We start from the raw sequence: 12,593 nt of genomic DNA on the forward strand, positions 1-12,593 counted from the left end.
GAGCAACTTACATTAGCTTTCTTTAGACATCATCAATGCCTGGAATTATCTGGGATAATTAACATTTTTTTAATAGAGAAGACTTTTATTTGCTCATTTTGGAAAGGAGAAATATAGGGAATGGAGGAAGTGACAGTGATACTTAAAAGACGAAATTAAATAAATAAATAATTTTAAATACATGAAAGAATAAAACATTGTTGAAACAACCATGTTAAAAAATGTATATATATACATATATAGATATAGATATAGATATAGATATAAATTAAACAAGTTGTATGTAATTGAGTATCAGAGTTTTGTATACAGTACTCATTTTTTCTACAAGGATATATTCATGTAGATGTCTGTCAAATACATAATAATAAAATGAAAAGTAATTCTAAAAGAGAAAACCATATTTCTTGTTGCTCTTTAGACAAAATTTTGTTCTATTTATATTTTTATATTTCAATCTGTCATTTTATTTCTCAGATTCTAATTCTGTGAAGTGATTTTCCATCTTTCTATTTACATATTGTATCTTGTCTTTGTTAATGCTGATTTATAAATTTTAATTTCTGTCCTGACTTCCAAATTAATGTTGTCACTTGCAAATCATATTTATAGATATATCTCTGTGTTTATATGTCTATGTATGTCTATATTATACTACACGCACAAGTAATAGTGTCTCTTGGTGTATTCCATGGTCTCTGTAGAGTCTATAGAATTCTATTTTTATTGAGAATTTTGTGGAAAGTCTTTACAATTTTTTTCACTGAGAATTTTGGGCTAATTTTCTTTAATAATATTAAATCTATCCCTAACAATGTTCCAAAAGTCTTATCATCCTGAATATACAATTGCCCCTATGACCTTCTCCTAAAAATTGTAAATTCTTTTCTGTTTGAAGTGCCTTAGGAAAATTCTAATCATTTGGCAGGATAAGATATCAGACATGCAGTACTTTTTTCACACTAACCCACAAAGCCTTTATACACCATCTGTATGGTGCAGAAAATGCGACTTCTGTGGACTGGCCATATTGTTTAAATGCCAAATGTATATTTGCTTAAAAGAATATCTTACAGAGAACTCACATAAGACAAGGGCTAACATAGGGATAAAAAGAAATGATACTACCACCTCATTGTTGGTGTAGTGGAAATAATCCAATCCTGGAGAGCAATTTGAAGCTATGACCAAAGGGCTAAAAAAAAAAAAAAAAAATTGTGCCTTTGACCAACCAGTGCCATTATTGGGTCTGTATCCTAAGGAAATCATAAAGGAGGGAAAAGGATCTACATGTATAAAAATGTTTGTAGCAGCTCTTTATGTGATAACAAAGAATTGAAAAATGAGTAGATGACCATCAATTGGAGAATGGCTAAACAAGTTGTGGTACATGATGGTAATGAAATATTAATGTTCTATAAAAAGTGGATAGACAAGCTGATTTTTAAAAGGCCTGGAAAGATTGCCATGAATTGATGCTGAGCAAAACAAACACAACCAGGAAAACATTGTATAGAGTAACAGTAAGAATGTGTGATGATCATAAAAGATCATTATGAAAGATGTATTTTTTCTCAGTGATTCAGTGATCTAAAACAATCCCAATAGACTCTGGACAGAAAATGCCATCTGTATCCAGAAAAAGAACTAAGAAGACTGAATATAAATCAACACATACAATGTTTACTTCTTTTTTTCTGTTTTTTAATCTCTCTCATGGTTTTTCCCTTTTATTCTGATTTTTCTCTCCCAACATGATTCATAAGGCAATGTGCATTAAGAATAAATAAACTTACTAAAAGAAAAAAAGAAAATATGATACAAGGGCATCTGCAAGGTCTCTCTGAAGTACTATGGAAATAATCGTGTGATATGAGAGACATCAGCAAAGACACTGCCTGGAACCAACCAGCATGGCATACCTGCATTAAAGAAGGCACTGTGTTCTATGAGCAAAACAAAATTGAAGTAGCTGAAAAGAAATATGAGATGTGTACGCTCAACAATTTCCCCAAATGTTTATGTGAACAAATATCCAACCTGTAGCAGAGCATTTTAAAGTCACATTGGTCTGATCAATGTCAGTCAAATATGTTAGGTTCTTACTAAGTGCTAATGAGATAATGAGATGATAAGTTCTTACCAAGTGCTAAGTAGGTACTTGGCAATTCTCTAGTTCCAGCCTTTACTGGGAGTTTTACTCCTGGGGAGGAGCTTGCATGCTAAGGAGGAGCAAGTTCATTGGTTGAAGTAATTTTTTCCAGAAGCCCTTGCATTATCCCATGCCCATTCTCTGGGAGGACAAAAGAGGGCGGCACTCCAGAGATAGAGAGTCTCTGTTCTAAATCAGAGTTAGAGCGGCTCTCTGGAGGAGAGAGAGTGTCTTGTTTGGACCAGACTTGAGGCGGCTCTTTGGAGGAAGAAGTCTCTCCTCTAGACCAGAGATCGATCAGCAGTCTCTGGAGACTATAGAACTTTACAAAATAAATATACTGTTACTTGATTCTAATATAGTGATATTGTTTTGGTCCTCTTCAAGAACAAAAGACAATTGTTCACATTATCATAGCTTACCACATTCACTGACATCTGGTAAGCACTTACTAAGTGCTTGTTGATTTGATTTTACTTGACTTATGATGTTCCTTTGAATTTTTATACATTTTTCCTTTTGTACTCATGAATCTCATTTTGCTTTGCTTAATTTAGCAAAAACTGTATATTTAACCACTTTTTTGGGCCTTTTTTTTTTCCTCTCACATGTATCTTGATTTATCTCCTCTTTCTATCTCTGCCTCTATCTCTCTCTGTCTCTTCGTCTCTGACTCTCTATGTCTTCATCTCTCTCTGATTCTGTGTCTCTCTATCTCTGTCTTTCTTTCTCTCACCAGATTTTCATTATCATCTGCTATATTAGATTCCCTATATCTTAGGTATTTAGTGGAGTAGAAATTTGGCTGGTTCCTATTATATAATAAAACACTGTAGAAAGGAGATAAACCCCAGTTTTGCTTCCAGGTCTCATTTTCTTTCATCCTGGAGGCTTCTATTGTAGTTAACTCTTGACTTCCCTGTTTTTACTACCTTCTCCCCAACCATTTATTCTTTCCTTTATATTATTGGGCAGAATCACTATCTTTTCTTTTTTGCTGATTTTTATTTTATTTTTTCTAATTACATGAAAACTAATTTTCAACATTCATTTTTATAAGATTTTGAGTACCTAAATTTTTTATCCTTCACTCCCTTACCTGCCCACATTTCCCGCAAAATATCAAGAAATCTGATATACATTATAGATGTATAATCATTTAAAATCTATTTCCATGTTAATCATGTTGTGACAAAAATCAAAACAAAAGGGGAAAACCACAAGAAAGAAAAACACAAAAAAAAGCTGAAAATAATATGCTTCAGTCAATTCAATCTCCATAGTTTCTTCTCTGGATTCAGATTTCATTTCCCATCCTAAATCGATTGGAAGTATCTTGGATCTCTGAGCTCCTGAGAAGAACTGTCTTATAATTGATTATCACATCATTTTGCTATTATCACTGTGTACAATTGTTAGGATTACTAAGTGAGAACTCAGGTTGTCTGGACAGTAACAAGGTGAGAATTCAGGTTTTCTGGACAATTACAAGGTGAGAACTCAGGTTGACTTGATAGAGGGGGCAAGCTCATTGGCTGGGGTGGTTCTTCCCAGAAGCCCTTGCATTATCCCACGCCCATTCTCTGGGAGAATAAAAGAGGACTCTTAGAGATAGAAGAAGACTCTCTGCATTACATCAGGCCTGACGGGGCTCTCTGCAGGAAGGGAAGTCACTTCTAAGGACAAGAGTTAACAGCAACTGCCTGGAGACAACGGTTCACTACAGGAAGAAGAATCTGTCTGAGAGATTTGAGTAGACACAGCAGATCTCTTCCCAGAGAGTAATCCGGCAGCTTCTAGAGACGACAGCTCGTTACATACAATGTTTTCCTGATTCTGCTCACTTCATTCAGTATCAGTTTATGTAAGTCTTTCCAGGCTTTTTAGAAATCTGTCTACTCATCATTTCTTATAGAACAATTATATGCCATTACAAATACCATGACTTGTCCAACCATTCCCCAAATATGGGCATCCCCTCAATTTCCAACTGTTTGCCACCACAAAAAGAGCTACTACAAACATATTTTGCATATGTGGGTCATTTTTCCTATTTTATGATCTTTGAGATACAGACTAAATAGTGGCACTGCTAGATCAAAGGGTATGTACAGCTTTATAGAACTTTAGGAATAGTTCCAACTTGCTCTCCAGAATAGTTGAATCACTTTACAACTACACCAAAAACGTATTAGTATCTCATTTTTTTTACATGCCCTCCAATATTCATCATTATTTTTTCTTGTCATCTTAGTCAGTCTGAGAGGTATGAAGTAGTACTCAGAGTTGTCTTAATTTATATTTTTCTAATCAATAATTATTTAGAACATTTTATATGACTATAAATAGCTTTAATTTCTTCAACTGAAAATTGGCTGTTCATATAGTTTGATCATTTGACAATTGGGTAATGACATGTTCTTATATATTTGACTCAATTCTCTGGATATTTGAGAAATGAAGCCTTTATCAGAAAGGGTGGCTGTAAAAAAATTTTCCAGCTTTCTGCTTCCCTTCTAATTTTGTATGCTTGGGTTTATGCAGAATTTTTTTTAATTTAATGTAAACAAAATTATTCATTTTGGAGTTTTTATTTCGTCATAAATTTCCTCCCTTCTCCAAAGATCTGACAAACTTTCCCTTGTTCTCTTAATTTGCTTATAGCATCATCTTTTCTATCTAAATCATGAATCCATTTTAACCTTATCTTGACATAGGGTGTGAGATGTTAGTTTATGCCTTGTTTCTGCCATGCTATTTTTCAATTTTCCCAACAATTTTTGGAAGCTGAAGTTTTTGGGCAATCTACTTCACTGATCCACAATTTTATTTCTAAGCCACTACCAAATGGTTTTGATGACTATCACTTTAGATTTTGTATGGCTAGGCCACCTTGCTTTGCTTTTTTTTTTCATTAATTTCCTTGAGATTCTTGACCTTTTGTTTTTCTAGATGAATTTTGATATTATTTTTCTAGCTCTATAAAACAATTTTTGGCAATTTGATTGGTATATCACTGAATAAGGAGATTAATTTAGATAGCTAATTTTTCTGACAGGCAAATTCCTTTATAACATGGATTCCTCCCAGATTTATTATATTTCACTGCTTCCTTTGCATTCTATAATCCAATTACACTGGAATACTTCCAGTTTCTTTAATAATGAACTTCAACTCTACCTTCCATATCTTTTTCTTATACTTAGAATGCTCTTCCTCCTTATCTATATATCTTAGTTTCCCTGACTTTCTTCGAGTCTTAGATCAATTTCCATCTGCTGCAAGAAGCATTTTCCTTTGGCTTCAACTACTAATGATGGGATATTTGTATGTGGGGGTTAAGTGTTCAGATTACTTTCATCTCTTCATATCATCTTGTATGTTGCTCCTATTTACATGTTGTCTCCTTTAAATTGAAGTCTAAGATTGTGTTTTTCTTCTTTCTTCATAATTTTAGCACTTAGCACAGTGTTACATAGTAGAAACTTAATAAATTCCTATTGCTTGACTGACAGTAAACAAGTAAGTAATAAAAAGATTTTAGTATTTACTAGAGATCGTTTAAAACAGATCTCTCTGTCCAAGACCAGAGAAATGACAGGTATATATTTCCCACCTTCTTCTGTCCTTATTTATGCTGTCATGGTAACATTGGATAAATTCAGATGGTGACCATAGCCCAAAATTAACAAGTACCAGAATTGTGGAGAAGTGAGAGTAAAACTAAATGCCAGGAGTTGGGTTTGTTTTTACTTTTCATGTTGACTGCTCAGACACCATTATTTTGTGACCCTAATATAATGATGTAATTTTAGTTTTCTTTAAAAATGAAGGACAACAACCAAACCAAACATAAGGCTGCAGTAGATGAATCTTTGGACTATTATCTTACTGATTCATTTGTTCTAGTAGTTTTTCTTTACATAGCTGAGGTTATAAATCTAGGCTTTTCCCTCAAAGATTTTGTAGTCACGTTGAAGGAAACAATAATTATACACAAGTGACAGACACATAGAAAAGAAATTCTGAACAAAATAGGGATCTCCTTCATCAATTCTATTCAGTATACATATACAGATGGTATGGATGAAGGGTTATATGTCACATTTGTTAAACTAACAATGATACAAAACAGGCAAGAACAACTAACACATTCAGATATAGAGATAGGATCCCCAAATATGTCAATAGCTGAGAATAATTGGCAGAAGTAAATAATATGAAAATTAATAGGGATAAATAAATGCCACTTTTAGCCAGTTATGTAATAAATATTTATTGAGCATTGCCTATGTACAAAAATCTGTGCCAGGTTCCCTTGAGGGACGCAAAAGAATAACATTAGTTGGTCTCACTAGGATGTAGGATAACACAACCCAAATAAGAAATAATATAATGATGGTAAACTGCTAAAACTGTGCAGTATGAATTATAGTGCAATACAGAGAACACAGAATTCAAGGAAAATTTAATTTTATCCAAATATACTAAAAGAAATGGAGCTTGAGCTAAGCCTTATAAATAAAGGTTTTATATGGCAAGTTTTCCTATGTTTGGGTTGGGGGAAGGACTACATCCTATAATTCATCACATATACTCAGAAAAAGTTGGTAATGTAATTCAGTTTGATTTATTTTTAAAGTCATTTGAGACTTCAGGCGTTTAGGCTTGGTACTATAGTATATCAATAACATTACTATATTTTTATACCAATGTTAGCCAAGAAAATCATCCCCACAGAGAGCTAAAGATTAGATCTATCTTGAATGAACAATTTCCTAAGGGACAATAATATATGTGGGAAGGCCACATTATTCAGTCCTTCTTTTATATATAGGTTTGGGATTCATAATTAAAGGAGCATGTTCTTTCTAGTGGGTAGTAAAGACAGTCATTTCTCCCTTCCATGTGAGACTGGTAAGATAAAATGATTTTGTTTGACTCCCTCTGTCATGAATTGTGACACTTGTTTATACAAATGGTTTATTATATAGGAAACAGAAATAGGGACTAACCATATAATTTTATTTGTACTGTTTATGGAAATCTCAAGTGAGAAAATTTTCTGCCAATGAAGGTAATATGTACCTTATGTATAATTTAGAATCTTAGAAACTTAATAAATTATAATAATATATATATATATAATTTTATTTGTACTGTTTATGGAAATATATATAAAGAGGATAAATAACTTATGCTCAAAGTGACACAGGAACATTTTTCATAAATAGATCTTGAACTCAGACTTTCTTGTATACTCATCTAGCTCTTTATCTATGACTACCCCTAGCTGCTTTTTTTAAAAAATCATACTGGGGACTTGATTTTGCTTTCTTGTTGGTGTAGGTATGTTTCTCCATATGGAACCTGAACTAGCAGAGAATAGGAACTAGGTTTGTTCCACAATGAATGACTCAGGGAAAAGTGTATTTAGTTGTCACTGAGTATACGCCTGTTGAATTAAGTTGAATTATGGACCATAAAGGGGTAGAGAAGGAGAGCCATAGCCATATAGGTAAAATAGTATAAAAAATTCAGAGACAAGGAACGAGGATGGGAAGATCCTACCTTCAATTGTTAAGATTGTTAAGCCTCTGTAAGATTGTTTTTTTTTTTTAATTTAATATCTTAATTCTTCTCAATATAAATTAATCCTTTTTGAAGAGACAAAGGAACCCATATAATTGCAGCAAGTGAGACCCTTTACATCACTATACAAGATTACTTACTTTAAAAAGGAGATATTTAGGTTTAGATCACTGTGTAACATGAATAAGCAAGTAGGCAAGTAATAGTAGGGGCAGCTAAGTGGGATGCTGGACAGAATGCCAAGCCTAAAGTCAGGAAGATGATCCTCCCTCAGTTCTAAACTGGCCTCAGACACTTATTTACCCTGGGCAAATCACCTAACCCTATTTGTGTCAGTTTACTCATTTGTAAAATGAACAAAAGAAAGAAAAGGCACACTAGATATAACTAAAACAATTGACCAAAAACAATATGGGTAATAGGATTAGAAATGGAGAACCAAGACAATGTTAAGATAATTTACTTCCACATCCTTATTTCCTTTTATGTTTGAAACATTCTCCTTTATTTCTTCGATTTTATTGTGGACATCTATTCATTTATTAAAAAAAAACAAAAAACAGTTTTGTTGATACTGTTTTACATATTTTTACTTCCTCTACCTTCCCATTCTTTTCTTTGTAACAAATTAAAACAATTAAGAGAAAACAAATGACACAGTGAATCATATTTCAGTATATGCATTATTTTTTTCATCTTGTTTCCTTATTGCTTATCCAAAATAAGAAGGTATGCTTCATCACTTGTTCTTCAGGTTCAACATTGGTCATTATGATAACTCATTATTTGACTTTCCTTTCGTGTACTTTTAAATTTATATTACAATAGTCATTGTACTATTCTATGTGCAATCTTTATTATATATGGCTTTCCTGTTTCTGCTTTTTCCATCTAGGTAAAGCTTTTCAATTTTGTCATGTTTATTTTTGTTATGTGTTATAATATTTTTATGGCATTCACATATCCAAATTTATTGAGATATTACCAAACAAATGGATGTCCATTTTTATCTAGGTTTTTTTTTTTTTTTTTTTTTGCTAGTATCCTTTAAGATGATACTCCCATTGAGATTTTGATGCTGGGGCAGCTAGGTGGCGCAGTGGATAGAGCACCAGCCTTGAATTCAGGAGGACCCGAGTTCTAATCTGGTCTCAGACACTTAACACTTCCTAGCTGTGTGATCCTGGGCAGGTCACTTAACCCCAGCCTCAAAAAAAAAAAAAAAAGAGAGAGAGAGATTTTGATGCTGTATATATTTCATGTATCCTAAGCCACTGAATGAATTAGTTTGCTTAACCTCTATAAGTAATCATAAGCATATGCATTTTAGGCCTGCTTCCTATTTGATATAGTAATAAAGCTATCCTGTAAACACTCAAATCTGAGGTTTTATTCTAACCCAAGTTTTAAGGCAAGAAAAAAGTATACTTTTTATGCAAAAATCAAATGTGTTTGATTTAGGCACACTAAATCTAGTAAAAAATTTCATTTTCTAAATGTCCACATAATGTAAATACAAATATGTACTCTTTTATGAAGAATGGAAAGAAGTTTGTAAATAGTGCAATGAACTCCTTCATTTTTGCTGTATTCAATACTCCTAGAACATAACAGTAACAGACAATACAGAATTTTATCTTTATATAAAAGATTATGAATTTAATCAATCACTCAGCCTTTTATCAAAGATTCATTGATCCAGCCTGCTAAGAATTGAAGGATACCTTCAGCTTTATGTTTATTTATTTATTTTGAAAGAAATAAAGCTATGAGTTGATTCACCAAAGGGTGAATAGTTTTGAAGGGAAAATCCTACAATGGAGACTTCAAACAACATGACATCTCCATTTACAACCTTCCACCTCACTGGCATCCCGGAACTTGAAGCAGCCCATGACTGGATCTCCATCCCTTTCTGCTGTCTCTATGCTCTTGCTCTTTCAGGAAACAGCATGATCCTATTTGTCATCATCACAGAGCAGAGTCTACATGAGCCCATGTACTATTTCCTTTCTATGCTATCCGCTACTGACTTGGGCTTGATTGTTTCCACAATATCAGCAACATTGGTTGTCTTTTGGTTTAACTTGAGAGAAATCAGCTTAGATGGTTGCATTGTCCAAATGTTCTTTCTACATGGATTCACAGCCATAGAAACTGATCGTTTCATAGCTATTTGTGACCCTCTGGGATACAACACCATTCTCACCAATGCCAGAATCCTTCAGATTGTTCTGGTGATACTCATATGCATGATAGTACTGTTGGTGCCCACACTTTTGTTGCTGAAACGCCTGTCATTCTGTAAAATGAATGTGCTTTCCCATTCCTACTGTTATCACTCTGATGTGCTTAAATTGTCATGTTCAGATACCAGACCTAACAGCTTCTGGTCTCATTTTGACTTCAGGGATAGATACACCATGTATTATCATCTCCTATATCATAATCATTCGTTCTGTCCTCAGTATTGCATCGCCCACAGAGCAGCACAAGGCCTTTAGCACTTGTATGTCCCATATTGGAGCTGTTGCTGTCTTCTATATCCCCCTGATTTCCCTGTCCCTGTTGTATCACTTTGGACAGTCAGCTCCTAAAATTGTACAAACAATGATGTCCAACATCTACTTAATCCTTCCACCTGTGTTCAACCCTGTCATTTACAGTCTGAAAACCACACAGCTTTGTGGGGCCTTGTTCAAATTGCTCTTTGCAAAGAAGTCTCTTATGTCAAGTTAAGATTAAATGAGATAAAAATGACATGTTGTAGATAAAAGTGTATGTGTTTATATATAGAGTAAGGAATGAACTGCATTTCCCCAGATGATAGGCTTGGGACTGTGAATACTATTAAGGGAAAATATAACTTGAATTTTAATGAATGTATATTTGTGCATGTGGCTCCTCTTGATAACATCAGGGAGTTGCAGTCTAGGCCAGCAAAAGCTGAAGAATTATCAGAGGCCTCTTCAGGGTGGAGCCAGATAAAGAGAGTCAATCCTGTATTTATATGGAGGAACAAAAACATAACATAGACATAACACAAATTGTAAGGTGATTATGCAGCAATATACAAGTGATTTGTTGAGAACTCCAAAGGATCTGTTCTTAACATTTTATGTATATAAACATATTTGTTCTGTAATCACAGTACTTAAAGGCTTATAGATTCTGAACAATAATTTGGTAGTATGAATAACACTGAAACAATATAAAGTTCCTAGCTATTTTAAAAACATTAAGAAGGCCCTTCTTAATATTAAATTTACAGTAGTTTTTAGAGATGAGTATGAGTAGAGTGTCAATGTCTATGTATCAAAGACTGACTTGAGTGATTTGAGACAATTGTATATGATGACACATCATCTGAAACTGAATGAGGAAGAAGAAACCCCCAAAGTTACATAAAACAAATATTGCCATTCTGGAAATAAGGGTAATATAAACAGAATGTATATGCAAATAGTATTTTTATATGGTATCCCAGAGACTCAGGAGAAAAGAAGCATAATATAGTAGTTGAAATAGTTCTCTGTTTGTCAGAAAGGGCCAAATTTGGATCTCACTTCATATAATTACTAGCTGTGTGAGTCTGAATATGATTAGACCTTTCTGCATCTCAGTTTCCTCATTTGTAAAATGAAAATAATAATACCTACCATGCAATGATGTTATAATGTTCAAATCAGGTAATGTATATATTTTGTCCTGAAACTTTTATGTGAACTATTATTATTGCTATTGTCATTGCCACCACCATCATCATCATCTTTAACATTATAATAACATTTGGGTCACTGAGGTGAAAATAGAAGTTAATTCAAATTATTCCATTTGTACTGAAAAGCGTAAGCCAGATTTGAACTGAGATGTGAAAACTGCTCCCAAGAGATCAAAGTTAAAGAGATGAAAGAGATTTCAGAGACCATCCTTTTCTAACCTCTTGATTTCAAAGATGAGAAAACTTGGATCCACATAATAGAGGTAGTAAGTTTCCATGTGTTCAGTGTATTGAAACAGTGTCTCCACTATACTATATGGTCTTCTTTCTACATGGGAAATACTCAAGGAAATCTTAAGAAAATACACTGAAGCTGATCCTATTTTCCTATGTTTGTCATCAGGACATCCCATTTGTGCTGGATTAAATGAAAATGAAACTGTTTTCTTTTACCAGAAGTTGAATTCAATTGGGCTATTATCACAGATGGTGATAAAGATGGGATGGGGATTTCCCTTTCAACATTTTCTGATTCCTTTCTGCCTAAACTCAGTACTTCATTCAGTACTAACAGTAAAGATGTAGATGTATAGTTTCTTGATTAACTAGATTAGAGATCACAAGTGATTAGTCATTTTATGAAGCATACTTGTAGGACTTACTTCAGCAGTTAATGAAAGGAACAGGATTATGTAGACTAAGTGAGAGCAATCCATATTTGTATTATGTCAGAACAAATTTTTAGTTCTGTAGGAAAGACATGAACTTGGATAGACTTCAGGAAATACTGGAGGATAGAAGGATTTAGGGTGCTATGGTCCATGGGTACTGACTATACTACTAAACAACATAAACAACAAAAGGGAAAGAGAAGCCAATAAGCAGAGATGAGAAGGGAAAGCTTACTAAGGATAAGGGACAGTCAGAGAAAATTACTAAAGGTTAGAGGTAGAAGATCATGTTTGTGGAATGACATAGAGATGTTGGATCTAAGAGTACATGACAAGGAGTATGATATAAGAATAATGGGAAAATAAGTAAGGTATAACTTAAGGAAGACTTTGAATGAGATCTATAAAGTACTATAATGTTGGCAACTATAGGTAGTTTTGTGAGAGCTGAAGATGC

The 12,593-nt window shown here is 33.5% G+C and overlaps 1 protein-coding gene across 1 annotated transcript; it reads left to right on the plus strand.

Annotated features, from left to right (window-relative positions):
- The first annotated feature begins 9,561 nt into the window (after positions 1-9,561).
- On the plus strand, positions 9,562-10,483 carry LOC141562448 (olfactory receptor 51F1-like). Its single transcript, XM_074302483.1, is given in 2 exon segments — positions 9,562-10,136; positions 10,138-10,483. Coding segments are annotated over 2 exon segments (921 nt in total).
- Positions 10,484-12,593: the final 2,110 nt, after the last annotated feature.

This window comes from Sminthopsis crassicaudata, chromosome 3, assembly GCF_048593235.1.
Source record: "Sminthopsis crassicaudata isolate SCR6 chromosome 3, ASM4859323v1, whole genome shotgun sequence".
NCBI lineage: Eukaryota > Metazoa > Chordata > Mammalia > Dasyuromorphia > Dasyuridae > Sminthopsis > Sminthopsis crassicaudata.